Source organism: Ixodes scapularis, unplaced genomic scaffold (genome assembly GCF_016920785.2).
Source record: "Ixodes scapularis isolate PalLabHiFi unplaced genomic scaffold, ASM1692078v2 PGA_scaffold1__304_contigs__length_218370807, whole genome shotgun sequence".
NCBI lineage: Eukaryota > Metazoa > Arthropoda > Arachnida > Ixodida > Ixodidae > Ixodes > Ixodes scapularis.
Window position 1 is genome coordinate 62,626,462 of NW_024609846.1, and position 19,926 is coordinate 62,646,387.

A 19,926-nucleotide genomic window follows, 5' to 3' on the forward strand; every position below is an offset into this window, starting at 1 on the left:
CTCTGTGTGTGTGTCGCTAAAACGTTCAGCTGGCACCTTAACAAGCATTCTTACACGCAGCACATTCCTACAAGCAGTGTGCCACATCGTCTTCTTTCTCACGGCCTTCCGGCGGTCACATCATGCTCGCGCACTGCGCAGGCGCGGCAAAACCCGCTGGCTTCAAGACGGCTTCCGTGACGACGCATCTGCATTGCTGTGCTTTTCTTTGTGTTTTATTTCTGACGCGCGACGCGCGTCCGCTTTGACCTTGAGCGACCCCCGCCAGCTTCCGTGCCGAGGCATCTGCGTTGCTGTGCTTCTTTGCGTTTTATTTATGAAGCGTGTGCTTGATGACGTATTTGTGTGACCATCTTTTGGGCACAACGCCGCCGCCGCTTTTTCGCGTAATGAGGCAATTACGCGATAATTAAGGCTTTAGCCTTAATTATCGAATTTGAGCAGGCAACCAATATTTTCCCGAAGACTTCCCCTTTTATTCCTCGCGGCTTTTATACTTTCGGACGCCCGGTATTTATTGAGACTACTTCCCAGCACTCTCCCTACTTCCAAGCTTCTTGCTTAAAAAAAACATAAAAAAAAACGTCCCGAGCGCTTGAGGCGCATAAATAATTTACACATCCATGTGCCGGTCCCTCGAGAGTTTCGTCACGGTCACGTCCTCTTGGGGGCAGTCAGGTTGCAGGTTCAAGACCTTCTTGTTCCGGTTTGCCTCCAGAGCCAGGACGACGATCCACATGAAAGCTCCGAACAGGATCAGGGATCCGCATATGGTGAAGAGAGTATCGTAGGCGCCGATCTCGTCGCGATAGTACCCTGAAAATACACAACGGAGTCCGGTTTGAACCAAGTGGCTCCCAGCACCGGAGAGTTACTCAAGACAACTGTACAAATAATTTTTGGCAACATTGCTTTTCTCCAGATAGGAATACCAAATATTTTGAACGGACATTAATCTGGCGGTTCCCACAATTTAAAGGCTAACGCGTATTTCACACTCTCTGCAGTAGAGGACACTTGCGGCTGTACGCAAGACCCGTTGTACGAAAATACCCCCTCCAGTATTCACTTTTGCGTCTCAGAGCGTCCCTTAAAATATATGTATTTTTCATACCGTTGATAAATATCTTATTCCGACTTATCTAGTTTTTTTTATGAATTTCCAAATCAAACTTTGTGATACATACGTCATATGTTTTACGTATATACTCAGTATAGATGTCCATATGTAAATGAACGTCGTCGTTATGCGCTAGTCGTCCCTGCGTGTTTTTGTTATTATGATAAACTTATAAATTCGAGAATCGATGGCCAACCGTTTTTACCACCACGGCCGCTCGATCCCCTTCATCGGAAGAAGGGATCAAGGGGACGTCGGGGTATCATTAGCGAAGGTGCCGCTGAAAATAGGGTACTCGGTGCCTTCACTGCCGACCCCCACCTGTCGACATCTATAGGCTGTTGTGGCAATGAGACTCCTTTGGTTAGCACACGGCAAGCGTAGGTGGGGATTTAAAGTTTTTCGTTTCTAAATTTTTATGACAGGAAAGTTTTTTCAGTTAAAATTTTTATTCCCTTAATACACGTTCTTCGGCCACTGATGTGCCAACCTTTAGCTTAATATCTCCAGACACCAATTTATGCGTTTCCTTCAAACAGGAATCGATTTCTTTCCTTTACGCTGTAGTTAATACCGTTGCCGCGAAACCTGCCAGCCAAACCACGTGAGGACCGAAATGCTGAGGTGGAAGGAACAGCTAATGTAAATGATTTCCAACGGCACATGGTGCAAGTGGACCAAGAAAAATTACAGCATACGGTGTTGGACGGTTTTATTGACCCTTATTCTTTCCTATTCATCATACTTTTGTTCTGGTCATATTTTATGTTATTGCAGAATATATTTGTAGAGCATGCTTCGTTTGGACTTCCAAGTGCATTTTTGTTTTTCGTTTTGCAAGTTTAGGTGGCTTTTACAGGTTGAGCACTCAGTTCTTAGCGCTTAAAACCTTACAATCATAATGAAATTTATTATGTGTTATCATGAAGATACGTAAAGTGTCCATATCTATTTGAAATTGCAACAACCTAATAATGTTTGCGCAAACTTTTAACTTCTTAAGGGCTTCTAAAAAAGGGCTTTATAATAACTTTTATTTATTTCCTAAATTAAAAAAAATTGTTCACAGCTTTTGGCTAGATAGTGGCTCTCTGCACTTCACAGGGAGTAAAATGAGTTACTGTATCAGGCTCCTAATACAACTTTAGTGTGCCTCGGTGTGTGCATAAAAAAAAATATATATATATTTTTTCCTGCCTCTGGACACAAAATATACAACCTAAATGAAAACTAATAATTCGTTCTAAAAGGAGAGGGCACAACTTTATAACTATCTGATGTCTTATCGTCTTAGCAAATCAAAAATGCGCCTCCTAGCGGCATCTTCTCTTAAAGTTAGGGCATTTTTACAATTTCATTTCAATCGTTAAATGCTGAATAAAGATGCAGATAACAAGATTCCTTTAGCAGGAAGAAGCTGTCGCCACTCTTTCATTTATTTCTTATTACTGGAAGCATGTCAACACAACTAATATTTAGAAAATAGTACTTATCCTGGGCACCAACTGCAGCAGCAATATTTGCGCTTGCTTAACAACTATCCGTAAAATGCGAAAATAAAACAACGATATCGTGTTGGCACTCCATCGAGCTGTACCAGCGGTACCTAGAGGCAGCCCTAGGCACGAATTGAGCACCAGTGCTGCATCAGAGGTTGGCAGGAACTCTTGTTCTCACTGACTGAACACGAATTACAAGAAAAACACCGACGAAGCTCTCGTGTTCAGTAGCTCCAGGGCAGTGAACAAAAGGCGCCTCAATCGGCTGCTGGTCAGCTCGGCTGGTGGCCAGAATAGGAAACTTTTCTCCACGCTGTGCCACCGAACGACCGGGCACGATTGCTGCCTTACAGGCCGACAGTGCACTCGGACGTTCGAGCTCCAGATCAGGCTTAGCGACTGAGGCTGCAGACCTTTACAGGCTTATCAAACGTTCAGGTAAGATGGCGCTACCTGTCCAACAAAACTTCATAACGTGGTCGGTATATGTGCTCTCGTAAAGGCCTGCTGTAGGTGACGTAGAAAACAGAAACTTACGGCTTTACCCCTAGGTGGTGTTGACTGTATACTAGGGGTGGGCGTCGATTCCAGTTTAATCGACACCCTTTAATTGATTAATTACTCGATTAATCGGGTTCGTTCATTCATATGAACGCTGTTTAAAAATCGAATTTAATCTTCTTTTGCCTTTGCTGTATAAGTGAAAAAACGGCGCAATGTACAATTTCTGATTTAAATCAGCATATATATGCAGTGGATAACCGTTGAGTTACATACACTCACTAAGTTTTACTTCAGCCACAGAATCAAAGAGGTTCGTTGATATATATACTTTGGCATTACCGAACACCTCTGATTGTTCGCCCGTTTAGCGCGCGAGCAGGCACTCGCGCGGCACTGATGTAACCGGGACATGTACAAAATTATTCAATCGTTAGCAAAAAAAAAAAAAAAAATCTCGCCCCTACTGTTTATTTTAGGTAAGAATTTAACATAAAGTTGGCCTTCATACAGGTGTACTCGTCCACGTCTGCGTGGTGAAGGCGTTAAATTTTTACTTTCTTGTTTTTCAACATTTTACCGATTAACCGGTTAAAAAATTAATCGCGACTAAACCCTTAATCGAATAATCATTAAATTAATTGATCAAATGCCCAGCCCTACTTTGTATACATTTATTCATCTTCCGAGGAAGGGTAAGGGGGCCCGCGGTCAAAGTGCGCAGACCGGTTTTTTTCTAAATCCGTATTTGAGAAAATAGGCAATTGGTGCTTTTTTTCACTGTAGCACATTTCTAGTTGCACCTGACAGAAGAAACCACAGCGATGCAGTCGATGCTCCTCTCATCCGTCTTTTTCATTCATTCAGCCAATGAGAACCCTCACACATTGTTCAATGGCCATATTGTATCTGTGTAAAATAAGGTGGACGCCTTAAAAAAGGTGGGAGCCTTTTTGACATTGAGACAGTATGGCCAATGGGGCGCGATATTGCTCGGTCATCTCCGTAGCAAACGTAATTAGAGAATATGGTAAAGATATTCACTAAGAGTGGAGTTTAATGTCTCAGAAACAAAATATGGAGATGCACCTCACCATTTAATTTCACAAAGTAGCGCTTGCCGCCAACACGTGTTCTGGGCCAAATTCTTGTATGCTTTGGGGACTAATGCCTTAGAGTTAAAATTTATAAATGAAAGGACTGAGAATGAAATCTTGGTCTCAATGAAGCAGGCGTTCGCGTAACCTCAAGCACTCGCTGTTCAAAAATTCAAGTTTGTATCCACCAATTATCCAACCTTTAAAAAAAATAAAAAAGCGAAACAAAAAAAGCAAAAACAAAAGTTACACAAAAACTTACCGATGACGGATGGTTTCGCAAAGGAGAAGAATCCCGCAGAGGCGATCACCATGCCGTAGGCCATAGACACCCTTTCAAGTCCCAAGTACTCCGCAAGAAGCACCGGAAAGAGAACAAGTATGGTGCCCACGAAGTAGGCCAGCGCAATTGCAATCGCGAATAGGAGTCCATAGCTGTGAATATATGGCAGCACCAGGAAAAGGACTCCGAAGCAAATGAAGGTGATAGTAATCAGACTCCGATTCGTCAAAAGGCCCTTGTCGGCCGCCATCGGAAGAGTCAGTCTTCCCGCAACGTCGGCGATGGCGCTCATCGAGAGCATAGTAACGGCGCTTGAAACAAAGACACCACGATCGACAGCAAAGTCCACAAAAAGGGATATGTAGCACTCAAACCCGAAGCTGTACACAACGAAAGAATACATGAGTACGTAAAATATGGGATAGGTGAAGACGCTAAGTGCCTGGCGGAACGTCCCACCCGTTTGCTTATTCTGAACTGGATTACTGCCTTTTAGCTCGAGCGCTTCGTTGACTGATTTCAAGGTCGAGCCCTCTGCGCTGTGAAGAGCTGCGGTCTTAACCCATCCTGGCCGGCGAAGGAATAGGCTGAAGGCTAGAGCGTTTAATATAATGGCACCAAAGATGAGGAGACAGCCGCGGAAGCCGAACTTGTTCGTAAGGTACTCGAGAAGCTTCGGGAAAACAAATGTAGCCATGGTGACGCCTGTGAAGTTGATGCCCATAGCGAGCCCCTTGTTCTTGACAAAGTGCTCGTTTATGAACGTTGGAGATACCACGAAGATCATTCCACTTCCGATGGCTGTAACAAAGGAAAAAGGCACTTCGTTTTAGTTTTTGCTAGCGCGTGCTGATATTTTAGGGAGACTTGCAGAGGACTTGTAATTTTTGTCGCGTTGAGTGCATGGTGTGTTTCATTTCATAAATTGCTCGTGAATTGAGGTACTCAATATTAACGTAGATCTTTCCGAATTTTAAAGGTGCTTTTGCTAGGCTATTGTCGATTTTTACAACAATTTATTTACTTCTGTCACCTGATATTCTCTGTCTTACTGTGACTGTGATACACAAGCCCCCATCAGGGGTGCTGAATACAATTAACTTTTGGAGCTGTGCGCCTATACTCTGAGTAGGATGGCAGGGTGATCTGCTGAAATGTCTGTATGTGAACAATCTTACATATCTAGAGTTTTAAAAATTCCAATCCTAAGCAAAGTGAAGCAACCTGTAGGCATTATAACTCTTGAAACAATCTTAAACATAAATAGTAGGCCTTCTTTAGCCAGCATAAATGCTGTGATCGTTTGTCTCGGTCAGGAGTTTTTCCCTTATCTAACCAAAACGTTGCTAAATCACGCTTTAAGATAGGATGGTAGCTGACGCGGTCTCATACCTTGGTCGCTGTTTTGCATATGTGCGCTTGACTTATGAACGACTCCACCATCTAAGATCTGTTATCTGTTATTTTACGTTATATGCTCAATAATATTTACGTCAGTGTTTAGTATAGGTATTTGTACGTAAGAAGTACTGACGAATATGTTCGACATAACTTACCATGAACTACACCCAATGTAACAGTGAGGAATTCAATGGTCGTCGCGAAATAGCAGAGCATCGCTCCTACAGACGCGATGAGGGCTCCAGCGATTATCACTGGCCTTGCCGTGAACCTGTGCGCCAACGGTCCTGTGATGAGGCCTGCAAAAAGTATGAAAGAATAAAGCCAGCTCATTTCCCGTGCGCGATCGGCTTTAGAAAACTCTTTACTAAACGCTACGAACTATGAACCGCAATTTGTTTTTATATTCACCTTCTCATAACGTGAGACTTCTATATAGAAGCAGGAAGCCAGTGTACAATATACTAGAACGACAATAAAAACCAGACTGCGGGTAAAAAAGACAGATGCACTAGAAGGTGTCTGTTTGTTTCTGTCATGCTTAATATTCGCAAGCTCGTTTGCGCCCTTACATTCAGTGCGTCATTCAGTTATGACTTCTTCTTAAAGAAAGCCATGTTAAAAATAACCCTATACGATCTTTTTGGTGTCTTTCCACTTTAGAGATATTTTCATGAACAAGGACTTCTTACTTAAGGTACTCAGCTCATTCTTGTTGCTTTGACTAAAAAAAGAATGAATACACAAATATTTCAATTTGATCACGATGAGTCACCGGGAATAATTATTGACTCAAAAATCGTTGAAAGTGATTGCGCGAAAATGTAATCTTTAGACTAAGTAACGAACCTAGTTTTAGAGCTTGCTGAATATAACATACAAATAAATTACTTCTAAAAGAGTACGAAACTGCTCCCGGTATCGTTCCAGTAAAGTCGATCAGTGTTCAAATACCCAGCTGTCAAGACTGATTTCTCTACAATGTCTCCAAAAGCTGCTAATACCAAAATCATCAGAACAATTTTGAATAAAACGAAACTGTATAGAGGGAGTGAGTCTGCCTAGAAAGTAGGACCTTTTAAAGCAGAGGCAAAGTGCGGCCAGTGCAGCAGGCTGTTGCGACTGACAATACGGTAACTCCCTGTTAGTTATGCCGGTTCTTCCTGAAGACCCTCCGACGCTATGTCGCATGGATCACATTCCTAAATGTTTTGCCGAACGTCGCCTAAACAGAAGCCCCCGTGAAATTCATCCTGGGGTTGCCGGCATAGGTGCGAGCTGTCAGTGAGAAACGACACGCTCGAGGTGAGCCAGAAGGTACGGCGTCTGGATCGGCACCGTGAGAAGAAACTTTTGGTCTCTCTTCCTGGTTATCGTATCGAAAGCGCAGCGGGCCGCATTCTCGTCGACTAATGACGTAAACTGGAGCCGTGGAAGACTACGCGTCTGAAAAGGGGTTCAAATACACTGCGTGTGCCAACCCATACTAAAAGTCAACAAAAGTCAAGCTCATGTACAAGGGACTTGACTCAGTTTTGCTGTCTGAGTGTAATGTGTACTCGAAAGCAAGAACGACGGCTGGCAACAGGCCATGGAGGTAGGAGTCTTCTGAAGGGTACATAGCGCCGGGGAGAGACACGCCCCCAACGATGACTGAAAGACAGGGATGCTATTGGACGAAAAGGAGAGCTGACTTGGCTTTAACAGCAGCTTTGGTTACCCTCAGGAGGGTGACAAGAGGGTGACCAAAGCAGTTGTTGGCGCCAAGTCGGTTCTCCTTTTCGTCCAATAACGCCTCTTGGTTTTAAACATCGTTGGAGGCGTGTCCCTCCACAGCGTCAGGTCGCTTCCAGAAGCTTCCTGTCTAGATGCAGCAGGCACTGGCTGCCAAATTGAGTAATTAAATTCCTACCTAGTGACCTATGAAAGATGAACAGTTTAAAAAAGCAGGTCACTGATCTGAGGTGTACTCTCTCTCGACTGACTAAATAAAATAAAGTCATATTGAAGGTTTCTTGCATGTAGTGATGTAAATAAACCAGTGTAACCTTGCGGCAGACGAAGTTCGGACTCCGCCCGGGCATGCTACTCTGTTCGAGTCTCCAACTATGCAACAAGGCCATGGCTGTTTCAAGTCCATCATCAATAGTCACCTACACGTTCGACAAAGAGGGCGTGTCATTTTATCCTTACGCTTCTGTGTTTGGAATTCGTTCTTTAGAGTTGTTACCCGCTAGTGCTGAGATGTCATCGGGTGCGGAGCGAAAATAAGATTGCACTTGTGACGTCTTACGCGTCTTAGTTTGTCAGTAGCCATAAAACTCTTACACTACCTGAGAGGTAGATGAGGGCCCCCATAATCATGAGTGGCCAAGACCCATCCTGGCGGTTGACATGGAAGGTGTCCAGGATGGATACGTACAGGAAACCAGAGGAACGCCTTCCGGCCATGGCGAAGAAGCAGCACATCGAGCAGGCTCCTACATAACCAAATGAGGCGACTAAACCAGGCGTGTTGACGCTGTCGGGCACGTTGAGACACAGTGCGTTTGAACAACAACGTTAAGAATAATGCTAATTCATTCAAGATGATCGTTTTTAGAGGGACTTGACGGCAGTAAAATACTAGGAATATCCGTTTATTTTTCAGTAATGTATTTCCTTGGTGCTTTAATTCAGTTATACACAATTGTTCATTTCGTTCTGTTAACACGACCTTGAGTGAATAGTGTTATATTGCATTGAGCGGCGTATGAGGTCTAGCATATAATATAAAAACTAGGGAGCGTAGAATATATGGTGGATTCTATATGCTGGACATTCTTTTATGCTACAATTTGACGATGGCGTGAGGATGGCCATCGTTACGCCGCCGGCGCTTCCGCTGGATTCTGCGTTCCAGATTTGACCGCTCAGAAAGGTGCGTGGCACGAACTTCTATCACATTTTTAGTAGGAAAATAGGTGTCACACAAGCATAATTGTTGGATTTCTAGGATGCTTACAGCCAGTAAGATAAGTTATCACCAAGAACAGATGATCTCACAAACGTCTTTAGTGCACCTGTAAGGTCGTTGTCGGAAACAAGAGTTTCACACTCTTTATTTTATTTTCCGCATTATAAACATACGATGGCAATTATGCATACATTGTAAATATCGTAGTCACAGGCGCTAGTTGATTTAATTAAGATTCGTAACAAATAACTGGTTGACGAAGACTTTTACACTCTGCTAAGAAAATACTATCATTGTAGTCATTGACTTCTTAAGAAATGCATGGCGTGGTTCCTTATGTTTACACTTCTTGCTTTATAATGAGTTCTTCAGGGTTCTTATCAGCAAATACCGCACATTAATTGGCTGCGGGGCGACGTTAAGGTGCTCGAGACTTGCCAAGCCTTGCCTGTCATAAGCTATCAGTCACCATAGGCATTTGCAGCATTAAAAAAAAAAAAAAAAAAAAAAAAAAAAACTCATAAGATGATTAAGCGATTGTGAAGCTTCACTCTTACCTGCGATGAGCCAGCTGTGGATGCTGTCGGGGCCATGCTGAGGAAGTTGTGATAAACCTTTAAAACTTGGAAGCCAAGTCCCCGTTCTCGCTGAGACTTTCGGCATCACGTTTCGTTATATAATGCAAGGAACTATCACGTAGTCTTATTGATGTCTTGCCCGTGCGCTGGATCCATCTGTAAGATGTAACAACAGATACTTGACTTTAATATGATGGGGTTGAGGCGCTAAGGAAACCTTAAAGAATGCAAGTAAAGTAAGCTGAGATAAAAACAGACATAAACATGCTTGCGAACCAAGCGCCACGTTGTTACCGAGATATGAAACCTTACGCAAAGCTATTCATATTTGACTGCAGGAACGCAAAGTCCTTTCGAAAGAAAGCCACAGAAGGTTCTATCCATCCCCAGACTTGTAATAAAAAAAAGATCAATAGTTTTTCTTGTCACTCTTTTCCTGTGTCCTCCGATGGTAATCCCGCCAGGGTCAAGCCTGCACTGACAGCCCTTGCAGTGCAATTGAAGAAGCCGCCAACCGCGCCCGTACTTCACAGTTTGGCACGGGATCACAACCTTCCGATGACTGTAATCCAGTGTAATCCAATATTACCGAAAACGTTTGTTCAGTTTCATTTCAAGTTACTTAGTTCACATAGTTATATTAACATAAAGATATACACTAAATAACTATAGTCATTGATAGCTTAAAAACGAAACGCCGGGCGTGCCTAAACTCGGGTGTTTTTTCTGTGGCAATGAAGAGAAAGCTAGAGGGGGAGGTAGGCAGAGCTAACGACTTAGTGTTATGGCGCCAAGCAGCACCGGACTTTTTTTCTTTCGGTTACAGTTTGAGTTTTGGCGTGACAGTCACGCAGTTGCCGGAGTTCATCTTTCCGCGTGAGGATCGCGGATGAGGGCGCTGAACCGCGATTGCCGTGCATGCAGACATATCCGCCTCCCATTCCCAATGTTTCATCCGTTTTCAAACGCAGGCTAACGCTGTGACTGAGGCAGTGGGACCTACTTACCAGGTAAATTACACCGTGACAGATTTCCTTAAAATTGATTGGTTTTGCGACATTAGCGCTTCAGTGTTTTGAGGAAACTGATACGTAAACTCTTCTGGTGCTGCAAGGCACACGCCACAGCGCGAAGACAAATTCCAGTTGGATCGCGTTCAGTTACCGCTGACCTTAGGGGGAGTCAAGTGGCGCACCACAGCTGGGAACACGTACAGCGAAAGCTCGCGCTGCAGAGCCCAGGAATCCTGGGCTCAATTACCACCGCTGCTCGATTACGCTGGTGAGCTCGTTAACCAACCGGCATAACTTAACAATAGAGAGCCTCGGTGCCATCTGTCGCACTTGTGCGTACACGCTGCTCACCACTTACTTGGCTTATTCGGACAATTCTTGTTTGCCAAAATTCGTGAAAATCCTACGGGGGCCAACAATGGGGCGAGCACAGAGAATGTGCAACCGATACACCGCACCGATGTTAGCCAACGACGTACGTACAAGATAAAGACGACTTTTTGCAGGAGAGTAGAAACCTGCGGCGAACTTAAATCAAGAAAACCCGAAAGAGCTAAGACAAATAGTGAACTGGTCCAGTGTGTTGACGTTATGCATGACGGGAAAAACAGCTCAGAAATCACTGACTACAAAAAAGAACAAAAACTAAGACAATGCTGTACTCGCAACTGAAGAATTTTGATAGAGGAAACAGCGAAAAAAAAAAAAAAAACGCATACGCAGCGTTTTAAACGATCGCTCAAGAAGCACAGGGCCACACTCGCCAACCGAGAAACGTGTCAGTAATTTACATTTCTTACCCGTTCACTACGTCGCCCGTTTTTCCACGCAGGAAAGACATCTCTTTTCCTGATAGCGCCAACGAAGGTTCCCTAACACATGAAGGCCAGTGACTCTGAAATGTGGAAAGCCTCTATTATCTCTCTCGTCACACTATCTCTGTGTGTGTCCAAAGTGGTGAACCTGCCAAGACGACGATGTACCTGGGCGATAAAACTATATTTTGGTTGTTTTTGCCGCGTTCTAGAAAGGCGATTCTGGATTCCAAATCTTCCCACTCAAAAGGTGGTCAAAAGTGTCATAGCGATGTCGCGCCTTGGGTCGGCCCTCCAAAATCATGTTTGCATAAGATGATCAAAGGTTTGGGACGGCGAATTAGTAGACTGAAGGAGTCGGGGTTCCCGTTTGAACTCTTGACAAAAGTATAGCCAACACACTTCTGAAAAAAGCCAAGGGTGTAGAGTTGGCGTACGCGCAATAGAAAAAAAAAAGTGCATGGTGGTGATCCCCTACCTCCACTGTGTACCCCATAACTTGAAACAAGTAGGTGGTAGATATGGGATCAGGGTGTAAGATAGACAGGTGGGGAAACGAGAGCCAAATGAGCGACCGGATTGTGTCCCCCTTGGTTTTCTTTTTTTTCTGTGGCGCCATCTATGTGGAACACCGCGAACTCTCACTCCGGGTGGGCGACCGGTGGCGACCGGCTAAACTGACGGAGATGATTTCTCGTGGATTTTCAATGGTGGACTGTTGTGCTCTTGGTTTATTTTGCGAACTCTCCCATAGAGTTTCATGCAAATCCGATTCCGATTTTTGTTCTTCTCGCCGCAGCGCCATCTGTCGCAAATCGGCGGTACCCGCAAGCAGACGAGTACACAATCCGGTCACGGCGCTGCGGCAGGCTTCTATGGGCCGTATCCCCACCTGTTTATCTTATACACTGTATGGGATACTGGTAGTGTTCTCGGTGCCCCAAAAATAGTACATACCTATATCTTAAAGGGTTGGTGCAGGTAAAGATGGACGCTCGAAGGCGAAGTGCCCCAAGAAGCACAGAAAACCTTCTGTCGCGTGTGGTTTTGTGTGTTGTGTATAAGATTTCTTTGTCGTGCAACGAATGCTATGTGGGACAAACCGGTAGACGTTTGAATGATGGATTAAGAGAACATCCTTATTCGCTCGGATCCACGATTCGGGAACTTCTGCCAATTTATTGCAGAAATTGCAAGTGTTGGCCTTATTTTTGCGGGGTCACCATTCTGGGCACATCTAGGGATAAGGTGATAACAGAGATAATAGAAGCTTTTCATATTTCATGCCATGGGCATTCATGTGTTAGTGAACCTTCGTTGGCGCTGTCAGAAAAAGAGATGTCTTTCCTGTGGGAAAAAGTGAGTCACCTAGTGAGCGGGTAAGAAATAAAGATTACTAACCGGTAGCTTAGTTGCCCTGTGTTTTTTGTGCGATCCTATAAGATAGTGTGCATCTGTTCTTTGAAATCTGTTTCCTCTATTAAAAATATTCCGTTGCGAGTACAGCATTGCCCTGTCGTGCTTGTTCTTCGTGTTTCGCGTTTTCTGAACTGTTTTCCCCATCAGCTATATGTTCGAAACTTCCTGGCTAATAATGAAGAAACATTACGAAATCAAAGCCCTTCTTCCTTCGGGATTCAACTGCGGAAATATGTTTTTAATTGCTCAAAGGGAAATTGAAGCGGTTCTGTATGCGGGGAAAAACGCATAAATCGTCTTCATCCGGCCTCCAAAATCACAAATATCGATTTTTTTTTTTTTTAATTTGGTGCATGGAGGCTGCACCCTCCTTTTTTCCGGGGCGTGACGTCTGACGTCATATTAGGAGTTTTCGGAATCTCTGCTCTCGCGCATCTTCAGCGCCTGTCAAAGCTTTGCACGCGCACTTTTGCTATTTTCAAAAAGGTCAAAAAGAGACGCCACGACTAATGTCAGTGCACAAAAATATACCTGGCAAGATTGCAAGTGCACGCGCTGCCCACACGGGCGACATGCGCTTGGCGGCCCAAGGATCCTAGCATGACGCCACGACTGGTCGGAGGTTTTTCCTGTTTTTTTTACGTTTAGTTACATCTTCAGAGAAAATGAACGTGATATTTAGATTCACGGGATACAAATACGCCACAAGACCCCTCTAGCTTTTCTTTTTTTTTTTCAAAAAGCGTTTCAGCTTTTTTTTTAAGTTACACTCAGCAAATTATTTTGGTTGAACTATATTCAGCTGTGCAGTGAAACGGCGTGCTTCGGCTGTCTAGCTGTAACTCCATCGCCACAAAAAGTTGTCCCCAAATATAGTTACAAGAATCTTATTATCACTGCTCAGCTGATAACATTTCGGCTTTAGTTGATAGCAATGCCAAAGAACGAATTCCGAAGCGAGATGATGGAAGATAATATGTCAGGCCCTACGTTTTTTATGCTCTCGCGGGCTATCATGTACTTTATTATTGACATACTTGACATAACTTAAGCCATGCGAGCTGGATCAATGCCTTCCTTTTGAAATGTTTTTTTTAAGCCATCATCTTTTGTTTCTTGTTTAGTACACTACGTCAGTGACACTGAATACTACACTACGTTCAGTAACACTAAATACATTAGGGACACTAAACATTCAGTACGCCACTGACACTAAATACATTCTCAAATGATTGATTTGAAGGAAATGCGCTGTTGTACCGCACAAACACCGAACACAACATATCACAGCTGTTCAGTAAACGTTACTTGAAGAACGCGATTCCACCAAGAAAAAGCTGAATAGGTCGTGCTGCACGATTCCTTGCAGACCGGCGACCAGTGTGCAGCCGAAACACATGGCTCAAGCAGATTGTCGACAGCCCGTGTCCGTTAAGTATAGGCCTAGCAGAAGCTGTCATTCAACGAATACCCCGAGCAGTTCTCGGCGTGAGAAATACTAGTAAAATTCTATTTCTTATATTAAATAAATTGCGTTACTTCTAGGATTTTCATGTTTATAATCAAGCAATTAATGCAAGCGCCATGTCACGCAGACTCAAATAAAACATTATTTCGAGGTTTGGGAATGCATTAGGTACGCTAAAGCAGACAGATTGTCGGGAGGAGCGAAACCCTCTACAATATGTTTTACCGTATTCAAATACGGCTGGAAAAACACCCAGCAGCGGTGTGCAGAGCAGCGCGTAACTAAGCGAAACGGACCTGCAGCCCTCGTGTTGCAGGAAGCACGTGGCCGCCACTGTTGCAGACACGGCGTCGTCGAGGCAAGGGCGTCCGAACATGATTGCTAAGTCCAAAATCTAACAGCGAGATTTAGAAAGAACCCGAGGGCTCACAGATAAAACACTTCAAACTCTGCTATAAGGGAGTGTGCCCTGTCAGAGTGCAATCACTGTATTTGTAGACCTTTTGGATCCTACGTTTTTTAGACAGAGAAACACACGCTTCCAGTGATAGGCGTCATTGTTCCGATTCACTATCACTTTGTTTTCCGGAGGATCAGCCAGCACTTCACGAAGATAACGTTGTGTAAATTATTTTGAAATTTTGTGCGGAAGCGGCTTTCTTGACTTCGCAATATCGTTGACTCGGTCGTCTGAGGGCGGGATGCGATTGCTTTTTTTTCAAATGGACTTTCTGGTGACTGGCAGGTCCTTTTCCTGCAGAGATGAACGACAGCAAGGAAAGTGGCAGGGTGGCGCAGGCGTCGTCGCCTGCTGAGTCTTCTTATAACTGAACCTAGCAGCAAAAGAGGTCATCAGTTCCGTTCATCTAAACTGGACCCCGGAAAACAAAATACTAGGCACGATCGCAATAAAAAACAAATCCGTCATTAGTTGCGCGGTCTGTGCTGCGTACATCAGTTATGCAAAGGCAGACACGAATTTTCGGAAGAGCAAATGAAAATCCAGTTAGTAAGACAACCACATAAATTTAGGGAGCCCTATTGACTGACCTTGAAGCAGCGGTAATGTATTATCAGGAACATTACCCCTAAAGCTAGGCGTGGGCGTCGATTCAAATTTACCCGATTAATCGCCACCCTCTAATCAATAAATGAATCAATTAATCTGTCTTGCTCATTTTATATGCATCATATATCAACAATTATATATATATATATGGGCGGTTTCATTTGGATTCAGGCAACGAGAGGCAGTCGTATTTTTTGTTTTGCTTCGAATTTTTATATTTCGTGGCGCATGTTCCAAGAAGAACAATCCTTTTTATTTTAATGTCCTGACATGCTTAGTTTCTGAGAAAAGAAATCTCAAAGATGCGGGAAGGAACGACGAGGTTTTGACGATTGTCTTGTGTGGCGTTTTTGAATCACTCAAAGAGAGCGTCTATATATTTAGTGCGATATATATGCAAGTAGGTAAGACGACATTATAACTACTGTTTATTATTCGTCGCTCCGATCTTTGTAAAAATGCCCAAACATGCCTCCGCGAACATCTGTGACCTAAATTGCGGATTTGTTTTTTTCTTTTGAGTCGACTATGTTTAGTATCGCTTTTAAGAAAATAAAACCACGTGTACAACCTTTCATTGCCTTCCAAATTAAACAAAGTGTGTGTTTTTATCTTGTACGAGCACTGAGAAATAAATTATGAAACAGAGAGGGTTTTCACTTTTCGTTCCATTTCAGCATGCTGTATAAAAAAACTCAAATTTTCTTTTTTTTTTCTCGCGTCGCGTTTTCTTCACACCCTTCTTTTAGCCATAATACACTCTGTTAGAGGAATTTGCCATTGTTTTGAGTTTTTAGCCTCTAAATATGCTAAAAAAAGAGCAAACACCGATGGTGAGTTTTGGCGATTGTCGTGTGTGGCGTTTTTGAACCACTCTCAATCTCAAAGTATTCAAAAGAGTGCCTCTATGTTTTATTGTGATATATATGGAAGTCGGTAAAACGGCATTCCAACTACTATTTACTATTCGTCGATCCAATCTTTGTGAAAATTCCCGAACATGACTCCGCGAACAACTGTGGCCTAACCTGCGGATTTTTTTTTTTTTTTGAGTCGACTAAGTTTAGTTTTGTTTTTAAAATAATACCACGTGTAGCATTTTTCATTGCCTTCCACGTTATGTAAAGTTTGTGTCTTAATCTCGTACGAGTACTGAGAAATAAATGATGAAACAGAGAAGGTTTTCACTTTCCTCCAATTTCAGCACGCTGTATAGAAAAAAAAAACATTATTAATGTTTTCTTCTTTTTTTTTTGCGTCGCGTTTTGTTTTACACCCTTCTTTTACCCAAAACACATTCCTTAGAGGTATATGCACTGGTTTTGAGTAATAAGCGTCTAAATATGCTTAAAATGATTCTGTTCTGTTAGAAACATGAATTTCGCATTAGAAATATAAAATTTCGCATTTAAAAATCTAGTTTAAGTTACAATATCAGAGTTTGATATTTCTAACGTGGTATAGATTATGTAGCGCATAGGGTTTAGGCTTGAGGCCTCTCCCATCATGATATCGGCGGAAATTGTCTGAAAACCCGCTTTGGGCAGTTGCGATTTTATAGTGTTCAGAAGTTTGGAATTGCAAACTTGTTATTATAAGCCTAACAATATTAATGTATTTTACATCAGTATTGATTAAACGTCCCTTAGATTATTATAATAAAAAATAAAATGTACAGCTATAATCTACAAACCCAGCATCAGAACTTTTTTTTGCATAATTAGGGGCTTAAAACTAAAAACAAGTGCATATACCTCTAACAGAATGTCTGCTGGCTAAAAGAAAAGTGTAAAAAATACGCAACGGAAAAAAATTTAGAAAAGTTTTTTTACAGCGTGAAAACAAATAGTGAAAACCTTTTCTGTTTCATAATTTATTTCTTAGTACTCGTATTTGATTAAGACACAAACTTTACATAATATGGACGGCAGTGAAAGGTTGTACACCTGGTATTATTTTAAAAACAAAACTAAACATAGTCAACAAAAACAAAATCCGCAGTTTAGGTCACAGTTGTTCGCGTAGGCATGTTTGGGAATTTTTACAAAGATTGGAGCAACGAATACTAAATAGTACTTGCAATGTCGTTTTACTGGCTTGCATATATATCACAATAAAAAAGATATAGAATCTTGCTTTTGAATACTTTGAGATTGAGAGTTGTTCAAAAACGCCACACATGAAAATCGTCAAAACCCACCATCGGCATTTGCTCTTTTTTTAGCATATTTAGAGGATTAAAACTCAAAACCAAGGCAAAGACCTCTAACGGAATGTATTCTGGCTAAAAAAAGGCGTAAAGAGAACGCGACGTGAGAAAATAAAAATAAAAATATTTTTATTTTATACAGCGTGCTGACATTGAGCGAAAAGTGAAACCCTCTGTGTTTCATAACTTATTTCTCAGTATCCGTACATGATAAAAACACAAGCTTTGCTTAATTTAGAAGGTAATGAAAGGTTCTACACGTGGTATTATTTTAAAAGCGATACTAAACATAGTCAACTAAAAACAAAAAAATCCGCAATTTAGGTCACGGTTGTTCGCGGAGGCAGGTTTAGGGACTTAGTTCGACGTGAGCGCGTTGGTGAAGTTAAATAAAAACAGAAAGAATAAACATAGGGACGGACAGAACAACACAAATATTGGAGCGACGAATAATAACTAGTAGTTATAATGTCGTCTTAACTACTTGCATATATATCACACTAAAAAATATAGACGCTCTCTTTTGAATACTTTGAGATTGAGAGTGGTTCAAAAACGCCACATACGACAATCTTCAAAACATCATCGTTCTTTCCCGCATCGTGGAGATTTTTTTCTCAGAAACTAAACATGTCAAGACAATAAAATAAAAAGGACTGTTCTTCTTAAAACATGTGCCATGAAATATAAAAATTTGAAGCAAAATAAAAAATACGACTGCCCCTCGTTGCCTGAATCCAAATGAAACCGCCCATATATATATATATATATATATATCCGAGGTTCGCTTTCCACTGTGCCGCGTGGTATATCTCGCTTATTACAATTAATACACCCTAACATGAGTACCTATGGTTAATTATGACTAAGAATGTCTCTTCTTTGAGCGCTTATGTATTGTCTACTTTGGGTTGAGTATGCCTCATGCCACTTTTAACCTGTGTCTAATGCATTTTCGTCACATTCGAGCTTTACTCTTTTTGCATGAAACCCAGTCCGTCAACACATTCTCTGTTAAAATGAAGCCGCGTTTTTTTACATCCCTTTGCCGCTGCTTGTTTTTATTTGCTTACTGTTTATTCCTTCTGCTAGTTCATACTGTTCACGACTTTGTCAAATCCTTCCCCTTTTCATTCTGACAGCTGTGATCCAAACGCAGATAACAGCAGTTTGTGTGCGTTGATGCACCTTCCCCGTCTGGTTCACATGTACCAGCCCGTGACGTCAGCACAGTCACAATCAAGATCTCCTAAAAAAAACGGCCGCTGGTGCGAAGTCAGCCTGACTATACGCCAAACAAAAACTAAAAGCAATAGCCCCTGCACCACACAGGCAAATACACTACACCGGTCACGTATGGTTACGGGGCACTATGGTTAAAGCATGAGAGGGTCGTCATAATAAAGGAATATACTTCCAAAGTGAATATGAGTTACGGGAATAGCATCATGCTGACGGTCCTTGACGCGCTCGTAGCGAGCGCACTTGTCGTTTAGGGCATTCTTGTAAGACGAAAGTGGAAGCAATCAGTTAGTTTTAGTAAATTACTCTTAAAAGTGCTTTTGTAATATTTTTATTACGTTTCAGGAAAGATTGGCCAATTGGTCGATTAACCTATCAATAAATCGATTAATGCTTTAATCGCGATTCATATCTTAAACCAGTTAATCGGTCAAAATTTGACATACCGAAAGGAGAGAAAATATAACTATTTCACCAGGCAGACGGGGACGGGGACACTTTCTTTGCGATAAAACCTTTGGGTGAAATTTTAACCTAAAGTACACTCTAGAGGCAAGATTTTTTATCTCCAGACGAGTGCAGCAGGTTACACGCGTCTCGAACACTTCAACGCCGTGCGAGTGTCCGTTTAGCGCAGCAAAGGCTATTGAAAACAATCCAACGAGGTCGCTCTTGCCGGATAATATCAACAAACTCCTTTACTTCAGGCAGCTGAAGCGTGAGTGTCTGCAGCATCTGTGAGTGCGAGTGTCTTTGAACTGTTTTCAACAGCACATTCAGGTTGATTCATAATCAAAATTGTATATTTCACCATTTACTCATTATCGGCAGAAGCAATATAATATATATATGTATAAAAGTAGAAGCCACCGAGGGTCAAACAAACTTGGAAGGTTTAATTCAACATGTATAAGGTATACAGAAACCGCGACGTTTCAAAGGGGGACCCTTCTTCCTCACTTTTCAAGTCCCGCTTGAGGAAGAAGGGTCCCCCTTCAAAACGTCGCGGTTTCTGTATAACTTCTACATGTTGAATTAAACCTTCCAAGTTTGTTTGACCCTCGGTGGCTTCTACTTTTATAAAATACGCCTACAGCCTACTTAGCCCCAAGAGGTCATATATATATATATAAGTCAGAGATGCGTACTTGCGGAGTTGCTATGCTAGGAGTTTATTGTATGTATTACGACAGTTTCGCCGAGAGGCTCGGCTTCGTCAGGAGGTGGCATACATGTGAGGGCATCAGTTTCCGCAA

The 19,926-nt window shown here is 42.4% G+C and overlaps 1 protein-coding gene across 5 annotated transcripts in view; it reads right to left on the reverse strand.

The window, feature by feature from the left end:
• Window positions 1–454: 454 nt before the first annotated feature.
• LOC8027265 (monocarboxylate transporter 9) overlaps window positions 455–19,926 on the reverse strand; it is a 134,646-nt gene continuing 115,174 nt past the window's right edge. For 2 of the 5 annotated variants that reach the window (XM_042290762.1, XM_042290764.1), the window contains exons 2-6: window positions 9,415–9,591; window positions 8,235–8,381; window positions 6,057–6,200; window positions 4,480–5,301; window positions 455–816 (exon numbers count right to left, since the gene is read on the reverse strand). In XM_042290762.1, the coding sequence (XP_042146696.1) occupies window positions 614–816; window positions 4,480–5,301; window positions 6,057–6,200; window positions 8,235–8,381; window positions 9,415–9,520 (1,422 nt within the window). In that variant the 5' untranslated portion in view covers window positions 9,521–9,591 and the 3' untranslated portion in view covers window positions 455–613. Of the gene's footprint in view, window positions 817–4,479; window positions 5,302–6,056; window positions 6,201–8,234; window positions 8,382–9,414; window positions 9,592–10,806; window positions 11,016–11,248; window positions 11,339–11,741; window positions 11,836–19,926 lie in introns of those variants that run through there. The other 3 variants (XM_029982610.3, XM_029982609.4, XM_040222580.3) reach the window with 3 other exon arrangements.